Raw genomic sequence first — 17,117 nt, 5'->3', positions numbered from 1 at the left:
TTCATAAAACCAAGATATAAACAGGGGTAAATATGCCATATTTGACACTCAATAGTAACGGTCAAGATCGTTGGGAGATTTGTCATGCAGTCATTTTTGGTTGGTCGATCTATAAAATGGTCGATAATATCAAGATGATCGACTTAACAGTCAAAACTCAATTGCCATATCTATCGGCTGATAAGAAAAACGATCGATTACTTTTGACTAATTTTACATAATGGTTGTTCATTCCTAATTGATTTAATTAATGATCATCCTCTTTTATACAATCATGTGATGGAGATACTTGATATAGTCGATTACTTTTGACTAATTTTACATAATGGTTGTTCATTCCTAATTGATTTAATTAATGATCATCCTCTTTTATACAATCATGTGATGGAGATACTTGATATAGTCGATTCTACATTGGCATGAATCGTGTGGGAGCATCACTCATGACATGATACGCATGTGCAAAGTGCAAAGTGTGCCAATAATACCTCTAGAACTACACTGCCTCACAACCCCCTTGGTTGTCCGTGCGTGGCTACTGGAACACGCAAGCCAACCTCCTTCTCTCTACATTCTACAAGTAAGAATACTAGAGGACACAAAGCTTATAAATCAATTTTCCTCTTTTTCTCCAAGCAATGTGGTACTAAACTTTTCAAGCATTTTCAAATTTTTAAACAAAATTTTGGAAGGAAAGCCAAAATTTTCAAACATTTAAATAAAGAAAAATAAAAATAAAAAATGCATGTGCAAGACTCTAATTATTTATATTATTTAATTTAACCAACCTAATTGAAAATAAATCTTAACAATACTATTGTCATCCCAAAGGTTTATATAATGGGCCTCACCTCACCATTGATATGGGTGGTCTAAAAAACAACTCCCATTAGAATAGTTTAAACTTTTGATCATTCTAAGGCTTCAGAGACCTTTCATACCCAAAGATATAGAGCCAAATGATCTAAAAGTTAAAATATTCCAATATAAGAGCTTCTATTTTTCATCTATCCACATTTAAGGTAAGGCCCATGACATAAATGGTTTGGATCACTAAAAGATGATACAGGATCTAAAGGTTAAAATTTGAGGGTATCCTATAGTGTAGTGTATTCTAGCGAACTTTTTTTATTTTATTTTATTTTATTTTATTTTTTATTTTTACTGTATATTCATATTTTGATAATTTCCAATTAAATAAGCTACATGGAAATCTACCGTCCAACCTGATGGGCTAGGTAATGGAAAGGAAATTGTGAAAAATCACGTGTTGAACAAGTCTATCTTATGGGCTAATAATCTTAAAGCATATGGTTACAAACAAAACTGGTCAGAGGTTCACAATCAATGGAGACAAATAAATCTAAGGTTGTTCCACTAGTTTGATAGATTACCAATGCTAGGACGCATTGGATAGACGGTATGGATCATCTAATCATAGGATTATGTGCGAAATTCATGCAAGTTGTGGATCAAATCTAATCCAGATGAAAGAAAAAGCTCTTCAATTATAATCTCACTTTGATATTCTGAAAGATTCCTTAGTTGTAAAGAATATACTTGCAATCCCCACCATTTCCCCATATATATTATTACGAATGTTGATCTTGATAGGCGCCACTCACATTGATCATAGCTATCCATTCCGCGGGTAGCAAGTCAGTGGTTAGAGATGTTAGACTGAGCAAGAAAATGTGGCATCAATCAAATGGTTAAGATCAACTGATCAACTGAGTGTAGATTGCAAATTCATGTTGGCATGACCCGTTTTTATACATTTAACATGTTGGATAATGTTCAGTTTGTTCTTGATGTAGGCACATCCATGTCATGCCCGCACATCACTGGAGTGGCCGCATTGCTCAAGGCAACACACCCTAAGTGGAGCCCAAACGCCATCAAGTCCGCCCTCATCACCACTGCCTATGCAATTGACAACGTTAAATTGCCCATTCGTGATGCTGCGGGGGGTGCTTCGACCCCATTCGCCCATGGTGCGGGCCATGTCAACCCCCAGAAGGCCCTCTCCCCTGGCCTTATTTATGACATCACGACTGAAGACTATGTTGCTTTCTTGTGCAAAGAACTCAAGTATGTGGACATGCAAAATGTGGTTCGAAACACCAACATCACATGCAACAGGACGTTGTCGGATGTAGGCGATCTCAACTACCCATCCTTCTCCGTCCTGTTTGGCAACAAACGGAGGGTTGTCAAATACAGTCGCGAGGTAACGAATGTGGGGCCTGCACAATCATCCTACAACATAACAATTGGTGGACCAGCAAGTTTCGTGATCACAGTAAGGCCCACTAGACTTTCTTTTAGCAAGGTGGGCCAGAAGTTGCGATATGAAGTGACGTTCGTGTTGAAGAAAGCTAGAAAGTGGAATGAGGCATTTGGATGGATCACATTGAGCAATGAGCAGTACCATGTGCGGAGCCCGGTCGCGTACATCTGGAATAGTTATTTGTAAAATCGTGTGGTTTTTACTTATCTCATTCTCATGTTTTTCTAGGCATTCCTTGGTGCATGGAATTTCAGTTTGAGGATGGACTAGATTCAATAATTTTCCTTAAGTATGCCAATCTCAAGCTTGAGGGCTTTACAAATAACTAAAACCTAGCTAATAAAATATAAGAAAAGACAAGGGATTCTTGGCATGAGGAGAGATTCAAGAGACTATTGGTAACACACGTGCTAATGTGTCACACATATGGATCCCTCCCCAAAAGTGCTTTTCTAAGGAAAAAATGGCTAATTTTTACTGAATTATGTTAGTCGGTGGTCACATCCATGAAACAAGCGCTGTAATTCTAACATGCTAAACTGGAGTGTAACTATTTCCCACTTGATGAGTGTACTTGCTTCTGATAGAACATGCAGATCGAGTAGAGAGAATATTATGCCCAAATCATGGATCGCACTATCCTTAAGACATGCCATGCAATGGTTAAACTAGAAATACAAAGATTATAGCGAATCTACCTACTAGATAAAGAGTCCCAGAGAATCTACCTTGTAGATAATTTACACAGTCCGAACACCTTATAGATCCAACTCAGAAAAACGGAGGAAATGATAGACATTAGGTGGTTGAGAAGGATTTATATTTAATACTAAATATATTTGTCATTCTATGCATGGGTGTTAGGAGCGTCCTAAAAAAGTATTAAAAGAAGCACTTGTCTAGTTGTTGGTGTCATGCCACATAATTTAGATGCAGAGTGTGCACCCTCAGACTCGAGTTACAGTCCATAACTCGTACACCAAGTGTACTCAAATCGACAAGTCATAAAGTTGTTTGGAGCCTTAGTTGAATTGCATTCTAAGTTCATTCTAGAATTCATCAACCCAACAATCACACATCCATACACATCATACAATCCTGCAGACTTTCATTGACTCTCTAATCATACTATAGCAATGTTGAATGATAATTTCGACATTGCTATAGTATATGCTTTTAGATATTATGTGTTATATATATATATATATATATATATAGATAGACTTTTCTAAGAGATAGTTTATATCATGTGCTCCATCTAATTAGTTCTTCACAACAACTTCATCTTTGGTTAAATAGGGCAACTAATCCTATGGATCGTCCACTGGCTTGGCTTCATTTGTTTAAACCTAAGTGACAATCCCAATCTCGATTACCTCTATACGATATCATTCAACAAATGTCAATTGGCCAAACCTAGTGAGTGAACCCATCATGGTTCATGCATAGTATAATTAAGATATAATAACACAGAGTACAAAACAACAAATAAGGTACAAAAATGTAAAAATGGGTATGAATACAGGGATGACATGCAATGAAATCATGATGCATCAAGTTGGAAAACTGTCCACTTGCTTGGATTGGATATCCTTCAACCAACATCTATGTTAGTAAGCATCTACCATATTGGGTAGGCATGAGTAAGGCCTACATCTGCCCCTTGTGCAGGCTTCTATATATAGTAGGCATCTAGGGATGGTCCCCTAGGAACTTCATATGAAGTGTGCTTGTAAATCATCTAAAGCAGTCCTCTAGGAATTAGTATAAGAGCACTATGTGATGCAAGTGATGAATTCTCAACCATTAATGCTTCAACATACACAAGTTATACATACATCTCTCCGTATGAGAGGAAACTCTTATTTCATGCTTCAAAAAATATAACATTTTAATGCCAATGATTCATGGTACTAGCAAATCCATATAATCGTTCATTCAACATTTACCCAATTTAACGGAACAACATTACAATCATAACAATCACATCAAATCCATCTTAATCATAATAGAGAGGAGACATGTTGGGATTCACGCATCTGTGCTCACTAAAGAAGTTAGATTGGTTCATATTTAAGTTTCCTAATAATCATTTAAACATTATTTTTATATGATCTAATCATACCACACATGGGGCCCACCTTTGGTTAAATCAAGTTGGCCCACCTTCGCTCATCAATTTTTAATTAGTCTAAGGTAAGTGAATTACATGTATTATAGACTTATTAATCCAATTATTGCACTTGAGAATTTGATAGATCACTCTAAGAATTGGTCGATCGAACCTTTCAATCGATCGGTCAAATCGAGAAAATCAGAATTATAACATTTTGGTCATTGGACTGTTTTTGGCATCCTCTATCAATTGGATAAAAAATCAGGATTTTACATTTTAAGTCTCTAGACATATTTCACACCTTTCGATTGATGGAAACTTCTTTCAATCAAATCAATAGAGGTCCTATTTCGCTCGATTAGACAATCTGATTTCATAAATTTTGGGGATGTTACTTATTTCTAAATTTTCAAGGATTTATCACGTATATGGGTTAAATATGTACCACCCATTGATTACTACACAATCAAGTTAGGGGATTGCTAATGAATTGTCCAGATCTGGACCATCCTAGATTCATTATCATCACATGACATATTTTTACATTATTTCTTCTCTTAGATTGTTGTGGACCGTTCAATGATTAGATCCATCTCAGATTTTATCTCAGATTTTAGATGAAGTCACAGATCTAACCCCGATTTGATATAAATAATACAGATCAGACTGATTCATTTGACAAACCATCGTATAACCAAATATACAAATCGATGTATGAGATCTCATTTGATCGGTGTAGCCCATCCGATGGTGAGATCATTCTAAGACTTGGGGCCTTAATATATTTTGGCCTTTAGAATCACATGACCCATATGGATCCAAGCTTACACATCCGAATGATCCCATACCAATCTCTATGACAAGAGATCTCGCCCAAAAATCTAAATCTTGGTACCGATTATCCCACCGACCAATGTGATAAATGTGAGATTGATTTGCCCAGTTCATTGCATAGATATAGTGATTATGAGTTAAATGTATAAGAATGAATTTTTAAAAAAGGTTTGCGGATCTATCGTTTGAGAGCTCTTTTCACATGCCTCTCCTCTCTCTCTCTCTCTCTCTCTCTCTCTCTCTCTCTCTCTTCCTTAGGGTTTTTGTAGGAGAATTCTCCCTTTGACCCCTTCGTAAGGAGAGAGGAGAGCCCCAGATTAGGAAGATCTTGTCTGGATGAGCTCATTTTTCATATTTGATTTTAAAAAAAAAAAAAAAAAAAAAAAAAAACTTGATTAAAAAGTTTATATACAACGATGACAAAAATCAATCCTCCAACCTCTCCCATAATCAAGAGCATCTTTGGTGAGTGGTTAAGTGAGTCATTTTTGTTATTAATTATGAAAAAAAATTAACATAATTAATTCAGAATTTTATCAATAACAAATTTTTGTGACATTATAGTTGGAGACACGTTTGTATCTATTTATCTAAAGTAAGGTTGCTATTGTAACTAAAGGGAAATTGACCGTACTCACCTCGAAGTTTGGGCAAATTACCTAGAACGCTACAACACTCCATATATTCCCTAAAGTGCCTTCTGACAGCTTTTGGAGTTTGTTTCTGATGAAAATGCCCCTGACCTTGGTTCAGGACTTGTATGGTTTTCCAGGGAACAAGAAGTTATGTTGTATTTAATGCCAAGAAAGTGATGTGTAATGAATCCTTTTTTGTGTGCAAGCAAACCAAGCTTGTGGGGTCCACATTGATGTATGTGTATAATTCATGCCGCCCATCCTTTTTGTCGTGTCATTTTAGGGCTAGGGCCTAGATATCAGCCTGATCCAGAGCTTGTGTGGGTCACATAATAGAAAATAATGGTGACAATGGAACCTACTGTTGAAACTTTTTAGGCTCACTGTGATGTTTGTTAGAAGTGAGCACTGCCCAAGTCAGGACTTTTTTAGGCCCAAGTGGAACAGGCTGACAAGGTGGACAGAATGGATCATCCCATTGTGGGCCTTAAGCTATGGTACCAATGGTTTGGTAGAAAAGGACGTGAACACGTTCAAAACCACAATCCATATAACATGACAACCATGACCCATATAACATGGCAACTACGACCCATGCAAACCACAACCCAAATGGGCCCACACTGATGTATGTGTATAATTCATTTTGTCCATCCTTTTTGTCGTGTCATTTTAGGGCTAGGGCCCAAATATCAGCTTGATCCAGTGCTTTTATGGCCCACAAAATAGAAAATAATGGCGATTGTTGAAAGTTTCCAGGCTCACTATGATGTTCGTTAGAAGTGGACATTGCCAAAGTTAGGACTTTTTGGGCCCATACCGAGATGGCCGATAAGGTGGATAGATCGGATCACCCCTTTATAGACCTTAAGCTATGGTACCAATGGTTTGGTAAAAAAGAAATTGAACACATTGAAAACCACGATCCATACAACATGACAATTGTGACCCATATATAAGGACAACTACCACCCAAATGGTCCGCAGTTGTATGGATCATAGTTATCATGTTATATGGGTCTTAGTTGTCCTTTTATATGGGTCACAGTTGTATGGATCGCAATTGTCATGTTATATGGATCATATCACGGTCGCAATTGTCCTGTTATATGGGTCTTAGTTTTCCTATTATATGGGTCCTAGTTGTATGGATCGTAGTTGTCCTATTATATGGGTCGCAGTTATCATGTTATATGGGTCGCAGTTATCCTGTTATATAGGTCACGGTTGTAATTGTCCTATTATATGGGTCTTAGTTTTCCTGTTATATGGGTCTCAGTTGTATGGATCGTAGTTATCATGTTATATGGGTCGCGGTCGCAGTTGTCCTGTTATATAGGTCTCAGTTGTATGGATCGCAGTTATCCTATTATATGGGTTGTAGTTATCATGTTATATGGGTCGCGGTCGCAGTTGTCCTCTTATTTGGGTCTTAGCTGTCCTGTTATATGGGTCTCAGTTGCATGCATCGCAGTTGTCCTATTATATGGGTCGCAGTTATCCTGTTATATGGGTCGCGGTCACAGTTGTCCTTTTATATGGGTCTTAGTTGTCCTGTTATATGGGTCTCAATTGTATGGATCGTAGTTATTCTATTATATGGGTCGTAGTTATGCTGTTATATGGGTCGTGGTTGCAGTTATCATGTTATATGGGTTATAGTTGTCATAGGTCGTGGTTATCATGTTATATATGGCCCACGATGGAGTGATCTGATCCATCCACCTTGTTGGCCAGCTTGTCGTGGGTCCAAAAAGTCCTGACTTGGGCCCACATTGATGCTTATTAGAAGTGGACAATGCCTAAGTCACCATTATTGATGTTTCAACAATCACCATTTTTTTCAAAAAGTGCCGACTTGAGCCCACATCTGATCCATTGATGTTTTTATAATCACCATTATTTTCTATTATGTGGGTCACACGAGCACTAAATCAAGCTGATATTTGGCCCCTAGCCCTAAAATGACATGGCAAGAATGATGGGCAGCATGGATTATGCACATACATCAATGTGGGGTCAAGTCAAGACTTTTTGGGCCCATGGCAAGCTGGTCAATAAGATGGATAGATCAGATCACCCCATTGTAGGCCATATATAACATGATAACCACGACCCATGACAACCACGACCCATATAATAGGACAACTGCGACCCGAATAATAGGACAACTGCGACTGCAACCCATATAACAGGATAATTGTGACCCATATAACAGGACAATTGCGATCCATACAACGGAAACCCATATAACAGGACAACTACAACCCAAATAACAGGACAATTGTGACCGTGACCCATATAACTGGATAACTATGACCCATATAACTGGACAACTGCGATCCATGCAATTGTGACCCATATAACAGGACAACTAAGACCCAAATAATAGGACAACTGCAACCTCGACCCATATAGCAAGATAACTGCGACCTATATAACAAGACAACTGCGATCCATGCAACTGAGACCCATATAACAGGACAACTAAGAACCAAATAACAGCACAACTGCGACCGCGACCCTTATAACAGGATAACTACGACCCATACAACAGGACAACTACAATCCATGCAACTGAGACCCATATAACAGGATAACTAAGACCTGTATAACAAGCTAATTACGACTGCAACCCATATAATAGGATAACTGCAACCCATATAACAAGACAACTACGATCCATATAACTGAGACCAATATAACAGGAAAACTAAGACCTATATAATAGGACAACTGCGACCGCGACCCATATAACAGGATAACTGCGATCCATATAAGAGGATAACTATGATCCATACAACTGAGACCCATATAACAGGATAACTACAACCCATATAACAGGATAACTGCGACCCATATAACAAGACAACTGTGATCCATACAACTGAGACCCATATAACAAGAAAACTAAGACCCATATAACAGGACAACTACAACCGCAACCCATATAACAGGATAACTGTGATTCATATAACAGGACAACTGCAATCCATACAACTGAGACCCATATAATAGGAAAACTAAGACCCATATAATAGGACAACTGCGACCAAGACCCATATAACAAGATAACTGCGATTCATATAACAGGACAACCGCGATCCATACAATTGAGACCCATATAACAGGAAAACTAAGACACATATAATAGGACAACTGTGACCACGACCCATATAATAGGACAACTGCGATCCATACAACTGAGACCCATATAATAGGAAAACTAAGACCCATAGAACAGGACAACTGCGACCGCGACCTATATAACAGGATAACTACGATCCATATAACAGGACAACTGCGATCCATACAACTGAGACCCATATAATAGGACAACTAAGACCCATATAACATGACAACTATGATCCATACAACTGCAGCCCATTTGGGTCACAGTTGCCATGTTATATGGGTCATGGTTGTCATGTTGTATGGATCGTGGCTTTCAACATGTTCAATTCCTTTTCTACCAAACCATTGGTACCATAGCTTAAGGCCCACAAAGAGGTCATCCGATTATTGGCCAGCTCGGCATGGGCCCAAAAAACTTGGGCAATGTCCACTTCTAACAAACATCATAGTGAGCCTGAAACTTTCAACAGTCGCCATTATTTTCTATTTTATGGGCCATAAAAGCACTGGATCAGGCTGATATTTGGGCCCTAGCCTTAAAATGACACGATAAAAAGAATGGGTGCAATGAATTATACACATACATCAGTGTGGGCCCATTTGGGTCGTGGTTTGCATGGGTCGTAGTTGCCATGTTATATGGGTCGTGGTTGTCATGTTGTATGGATCGTGGTTTTGAACGTGTTCACGTCCTTTTCTACCAAACCATTGATACCATAGCTTAAGGCCCACAATGGGGTGATCCATTCCGTTCACCTTGTTGGCCTGCTCCGCTTGGGCCTAAAAAAGTCTTGACTTGGGCAATGTCCACTTCTAAAAAACATCACTTTGAGCCTGAAAAGTTTTAACAGTGGGTTCCATTGCCACCATTATTTTCTATTATGTGACACACACAAGCTCTAGATCAGGCTGATATTTGAACCCTAGCCCTAAAATGACACAACAAAAAGGATGGGTAGCATGGATTATACACATACATCAATGTGGACCCCACAAGCTTGGTCCTTGCCAGCACACAAAAAAGGGTTCCGTACACATCACTTTTTTGGCATTAAATATGGCGTAACTTCTTCTTTCTTGGAAAATTGTACAATTATTGAAACAAGGACAAGGGCATTTTGGTCCAAGTAATTTTTGAAAGCATGTTAGAAGGCCCTTTAGGGAATATATGGAGTGTTGTAGCGTTCTAGGTAATCTGCCCAAACTTCGAGGTGAGTACAGTCAATTTCCCGTAACTAAATTGCAACGGTCCACTCTAACAAACTGTTCAACACCCTTCATCATCACCAAGTCGAACCATCATCTCAATTGCCACTAGGGAACCAATGATATGCATAATTGCTACTTCCATGTGCCACATCATGGAACGATCAATGTAGAGTTAATCATAGGTGAAGAGAATCCTCCCATCAGTCTAGCTTGAAACCATGGAACGTTGAATTGTGCAGGGTTTTGGATATTTTTAGAGATGAATTTGTTTGGATCTGTGATTTTGATGAAAATGTGAGATCTGCAAGGTTTTCTTTTTTATCTGTTAATTTTTTTAATTATTGTTTGGAATTATCAACTGCAAGGTATGGATCTTGATCTTGACTTTGACCATTGGATCTTCTGATCTCTTAATTTTTGTTGAAATTCTGGGCTTTTAAACATTGGAACTTCGGATCTATGAATTTTGCCAAACTTTTGATGTTTAAGTGAATTTTTTTCGTACATTCAAGATTCTATATTGAAATTTGTAGATTTTGGATTCTATTGTACTCTAACATGTGGAAGTTGAATTATTTTAGATCCATTATTTCGATTTGAATGCAGATCTATTATTATACCTTACTTTCATTAATGTGGAGCATGTATGTGCTTACAAATTTTTTATTTTTTTATTTTTTTACGATACTTGTATGCTTTGATGAAGTATCCAACCAAATCTCTATCTTTTCTGTTGATGCAAATCAGGGTGGAATTGGTCTGGCTGGCTTGTCTGCTGAGGATCTAATTGTCTGGCTATCTTGGAAAATGGTAGGATCTAATTGATGCAAATCTTTTCTATTATGATAATATTGGAAAATGATCCTGCAAATATTTGGAAGGATCCAATATGCAAATCTTTTCTGTTATGATCATATCCAAGGGAGCTGCTCGCATGTCTGGTTGTTTGCTTGTTTCTTTTTGCCAATTGTCATTATTTGATGGAAGTGGTGTTCATATATGTAGGGTAGTTGTGCTACACCAAAAATTAGGCCTTTCAAACTCTCAAGTGGGCTCCACCTATTAGATGGGCTACAAATTGTTAATGGTCCAGGTTCAGTATACACTCATGGCGCATGCGATGAGTGGTCTGGTAAGAGTTTACACAAAGCCAAAGGGGCAACAACCTGATTTTTCAGATCCTGTAATACTTTCCACATTAGGTTGCACATTCTTCTTGAAGAAATATACAATGTTTCATGAACATTTGCTTGGCCTGACAAACTATATGTATGGAGAGCACTTTTGGTGATCCAGATGATTTTGTGGTGGGCCCTTGGTGGATGGAAGATCTATAGTTACGAATTTTGCTCCTTTTTTTGGTAGTGTAAATATACTCACCATTCTCCATAAACTATGTAGCCCTTCTAATTTGCTTATGGCCTATGAATTTTGTAGGTATATTGGATCAGTTTTATGGACATTACTGCTCCTCATCAAATGACTTCCGCCAAAGGTTGTTACTCTCATATTTTAGTAGTTACAAAGGCATAAGCTGTGTGCATAGATTTTTTATGTGGGTTAGGGATGTATTGGTTTGTTGCATGGAAGGGAAAAAAAGTTTGGATTCGAGATGGGTTTTCTTAAATTAAAAAAAAAAATAATAATAAAATAAAAAGGTTCTACACATTGTTACTTACTTCATGATTATCATTTCATTGTGGTTGTACTATAGTCGTTTCATGAACTATTGTTCAATTTAATAATCTTTCTATGCATCCAAGTTGGATATGATATGCTTAAAAAACACGTGGCTCATATACTACCTTTATTTCTTCTGTGAAGATTCCACAACAAGCAATCGAGGCAACCATCAAGCATCACATTTGCCAAAAAAATGGGTCTAATGCAAGTTCTAATAGTCCAAATACCCACCCTTGTGACTTTGGTGCTGCTTATTATAAGAATATTATATGACATGGTTTTGGCTCATGTGAAATCATGCTTCTATCATGGTGACCATTGTTAGTTTTTTTTTTTCCTCGTGAAATTGAAAGTACTTTTGGACAGGGATCCTGAAGAATCAGATTTGAAGGAGCTAACAGCTCTTTTCTCCTTTCAATCACAATTTTCAATCATTTACTTTCTTTTTCCAACTTAAAATAATTGTGATTATGCAGGGAAACTGCCTTTCTGTGACAGAATCTGATGTGAGGGTTATGGGGACTGCCTAATTTTGCAGGATCTCATTCCCAAATGGGTACTATATAAGAAGCTATCATTTTGAGACTATGGGGCTGTTCGATTTTTATTTTATTTTATTTTTTTTAGAAGGCTATGGACTCATCAATCAGTCATACCTACCAATTTGAATCCCCATTCAAGAGGGATTCTCTCTCATATGTTTTCAGTGAATTGATGTTTGCTTGCACTACTTTGTCATGGTTATTTCAATACAGTGTGAGGACATTTCAACAGGCAATACTCTTCTTATTTGGTTTAAGATTATTGTTGCACCATATATTAATCTTAATTCTAGCTTTCTTCTTTATTTCCACTCAATTTTAGCAATTGGAATTATATATGACATTTTTTACTCTAAATTCTCATAATAAATCAACATCTTTTGTAGGAAAATGATTTCCATAATGGATCATAAAATCCTTTGACGTGGCTGGTAATATTGTTATGGACAGATGTCTTAAATCTGTCTGTTGGTCTATCGATGACATCGACCAGGCTTCGAGGACATCAAAGCCAGTCGTCGATGACATCGAAGGTTGCTCGATGCCATCGATAATTTTCAAAATTATTCACCCCTGGTCGCTAGACAGTTTTGGTTCGTTTTCGATGACATCGATGGACCTTCAATGACATCGAAGATTTTACGCAGATTTTCTGCGGAAATGCAGATTTTGCGATTTTTGTTTCCTATTCTATTTCTACTTCTTTCTAAACTTATATAAAGGTCCATCCCTAACAAGGGTATTTTAAGGCTTTCTAAAGGAGCTTCAAGGGTTTCTAAAAGGATTGTAGGGTTTCTAAAGGATGTAGCAAGGGTAAGATTTGAGGTTGTTCGAATCGGGTAAGTCCTCTCTTTGTAATTTCTATTTTCATAGTGGAGATCTGTCGCTTTGTGCTGCAGTTTTTTCCCGCAAGGGTTTTCCACGTTAAATTTGTGTTCTCTTGTATGTGCTTGGTGTCATTGGATTGCAATCCTAGATCTAGATCTATGTGATTCCGTAGTCCAAATCCCTAACAAGTGGTATCAGAGTAATCGTTGGGGCACAGATCTGAATCTAGGAGATTAGTAATAATGGCGAGCACCAGGTATGATATTGAGAAGTACTCAGGAAAAAATAATTTTGAGTTATGGAAGATCAAGATGATGAGTTCCTTAATCAAGCAAGGCGAAGATGGTGCTCTTGAGGAGAAAAAGTCTACTATGACTGATGATGAATGGAATACTCTTGATAAGAAGGCATTATCATCGATGTAAGACCCGTGTCCTAATCCGTGCTGTTCCGTTAGCTTCCGCGATCCTTTCGGTCAAATTCCGGCAACCTTCGCACCGTATTCAGTATTTGCGCACGATCCTAAGCCAGGTCCCGCGCACCGACGTCGGCTTGGTCCGAAAGTTATATCATGGCGACCGCGTCGTCGCCGCGGTTCCGACGCCGTGACTTGCGCACTGAACCGATACCCAGGTAAGAAGATGCCGATCAGCGTTTATTCCGAAGAAACACCGCGCGTTGCGGATTTCGAGGGAATCTCTACAATTAGTCCCATCAATCAACCATTAAAGCATCCCATACCTCAAGTACAACAACCCATCACCACCTTTTACTAAAGTCCACCATTCTTTCCACCTCACCACTCCTCTTTTCCAAATTTCAACAACAACCATACCTCTTTTTGCCATTTTCAACCCAAACCATCCCCCATCACTCCATCACCCTATCTCTCTCTCTCTCTCTCTCCCTTACAAGTCTCTCTCTCATTCAAACTCTCCCATAGCAAGTCCCATACGTATGGTCTTCCCATGGTGAGAAAATTTTATTTGTGAGGTCCACCTTTCCCACCCCTTCATCTCTCATCTCAACCATCCATTTCTCATCTTCCACCATCAAAGGGTAGCCCAAGGAGCTAAGGAAGCCTAGGGAGCAAGAAGATCTAGCGGTGGGTGTTTGGATAGGATAGTTTTTGATGTTTTTAAGATGGGCCAAGTGAGGCCAACCGATCAATGGTTTGGATCTCGCTTTGGACCCTATGATGTGGCCAATGGCCCACTTGGATCATCATGATCATTCCATGATGGGGCCATTCTCCATGGACCCCATCATGATGTTTACTTTCTTGCATATTTAAGGTCATCTAGACCATTTGTTTTAGTGGAGAAAGGATCTCCACCGTTGGATTTCAATTCCATGGACCCCACATGTAATGGGATCCACTTGATGTATGATTTAGTGCAAGGGAGGGCCCATAGTGCCGGGGTCCCTCCATCACACGGTCTCACTCTCTATCCCTCTCCCTTTTTATTTTATTTTTATTTTATTTTATTTTTATTTTTTTATTTTGTTGTATGATGGTAAGGTTGTATGGCTACTTGAATGGACCCCACCATGTAGTAAGCATTTTATTTGAGTGGGGCCCACCTTATAAGTATAATACCCACGCCGTTCATCAGTGGTGGCCCACCTGAACAGGCCCACCTCAAATTGCAAAGACAGTCCAGCGTCCCTGGACGCTGGACGTTTAAATGGAAAACATAAATATCTTTTTTTAAAAGGCCTTGGAGTGGTCCACTCACGTAGGCCCCACCTTGATGTATATATTAAATCCATGCCGTTCATTCCTTTCCCAAGATGATTTTAGGCGTTGAGCCAGAAGGTGGGATCCATCAGACCTTCAGGCGGGCCATACCATAGCAAATGGTGGTTTTCACCATTGAAAACTTCCTTGATTGGTTGTACCTTGAAATATGTCCAATATTGGACTTGAACTGCTCGTGGTGAGCCATGGGAGAGCGCTGGATGGTGTGGATCCCCTGGATATGGACCCCACCTGCTAATTCCTTGAAAATCAAAAAAAAAAATAAAAAAAACAAAAAACTGCACACAGCAGCGTTGCTGCTGTGTCAGGAAGTGCAGCAGGCGCTGCCTGCGCACGCCAGCGTCCGGGCGGACGGTGACCGAGCAGCCACCCACGGCTGCAGCCGTGGGCCCCACCTTGATGTTTATATGTCATCTAACCCGTTCATCGGGTGGGCCACTACCTGACGTGGGCCCACCCCAAAAATCAGGTTGATCCAAGATTCAGGTGGCCCACACTGTAGGAAACAGTTGGATGGGACTTCTACCCTTGAAATTCTTTTGGGGTCCACAGAAGTTTCGGATCAGGGTGAAATTTGTTTTCACCCTTCATCTTGGCCCACGTGGCCTTATCAATGGGTTGGATGGAAAGCAAACATTATGGTGGGCCCCACATGAAGCCCACAGTGATGTAAGTGTTTTATCTTCACCGTCTGCTTGGACGGTGGAGCCCAATGTGACAGTGGACGTGGAGCCCACTGTGATAATTGTGTGGGCCCACTGTGATAATTGTGTGGGCCCACTGTGCTGCGTGCGTGTGTGTATGTGTATATATATATATAGATATATGTATATATATATATATATAGATATATATAATATTATGGTTCATGTAATATTATATGTATATTATATACTATATTATATATATATATATATATATGTATATAAATATTGTACTTATTTATGTTGAGGCCCATGATTGAGGCCCACTTTGACATATAGGTAAGGCCCACCTCAGTTGCTTGTGGCCCATGAATGAGGCCCACTTTGATGTATAGGTAAGGTCCATGGGTCGAGGCCCATTTAACGTATTAGGAGCCCATGGGTTGAGGCCCATTTTATGCACGTATGGGGCCCAACTGGCGAGGCCCATTTGATACATATAAGGCCCATAAGATTAGGCCCATTTGATGCACTCTAAGGCCCACGGGTTATAGCCATTGCAATGTACATAAGGCCCATTGGTACGGCCCATTGATATGGCCCACTTAATGAATATAAGGCCCTTGTGATTTGGCCCATTTGACGTATTTAAGGCCCAATGGGATGTACCTAAGGTCCATTGCAATGTGTGATCCCAACATGATTTATGTAATGATGTTTACGACGGGTAGTACCTTAGGAGCAATGGCGGTTTGACGTCCCCATTGCAAGTATAGTATTGGTTAAACGTCCGCATTATGACCTTCCCTTGGGCTCATACGTGTAATGTGTAGGCCGTTTAGGCCCATCTTCATTATAAATATCATCTATCCTATATAACTTGTTTAATTCTATGATTCATGATCATATGCATCATACGTATGCTTGATATGAGAAATGACTGATCATCGCATATGCCTTCGGGCAGATTGTTTAGGGGCTCCCGTACAGGGGGTGTTGCCCTACATGAGCGCACGATACGCGCAGGATTGTTGTATGACTGGATAGTGTGATTCATGCATTTGCATTGTGTGATATTGTTACTGTACGCCCTAGCGACATCAGGGCCATAGCCTCCACAGACGCATCGTGGTTGGCAGGATTGGATACCGGAAATACCGTTCTACATGGGGTGCGATAGATATCCCTGGGTGAAAGTCCCTAAACCCTTATGGTACCAGGAGGTTGCTCCAACGTCTAGACTGAGTGGATGCATGAGCGCTGAGTGCCGATTACCAGACGGTTGCGCTTTCCACTGTGTCGTGGTCGGTTGGAAGGGGGTGCGGCCTTACCCGCCCGAGAGTAGGGGGCAATGCTAGGCTGAGTCTGACCAGCTCGAGGAATGGGTCCGCTATTGACGAGCCGAGCCCGATATTGGCAGGCGGATAGTGAGGTCTTTT

General features: G+C 39.4%; 1 protein-coding gene across 1 annotated transcript in view; it reads left to right on the top strand.

Annotated features, from left to right (window-relative positions):
• Positions 1-2,644, top strand: part of LOC131252110 (subtilisin-like protease SBT1.8) — a 33,928-nt gene extending 31,284 nt beyond the window's left edge. The window contains exon 2 of the mRNA XM_058253004.1: positions 1,818-2,644. Within this exon, the coding sequence (XP_058108987.1) occupies positions 1,818-2,476 (659 nt within the window). The 3' untranslated portion in view covers positions 2,477-2,644. The remainder of the gene's footprint in view (positions 1-1,817) is intronic.
• The last annotated feature ends 14,473 nt before the right edge of the window (positions 2,645-17,117 follow it).

Source organism: Magnolia sinica, chromosome 7, assembly GCF_029962835.1.
Source record: "Magnolia sinica isolate HGM2019 chromosome 7, MsV1, whole genome shotgun sequence".
NCBI classification, from domain to species: domain Eukaryota; kingdom Viridiplantae; phylum Streptophyta; class Magnoliopsida; order Magnoliales; family Magnoliaceae; genus Magnolia; species Magnolia sinica.
This window is presented reverse-complemented; position numbering and strand designations above follow the sequence as displayed.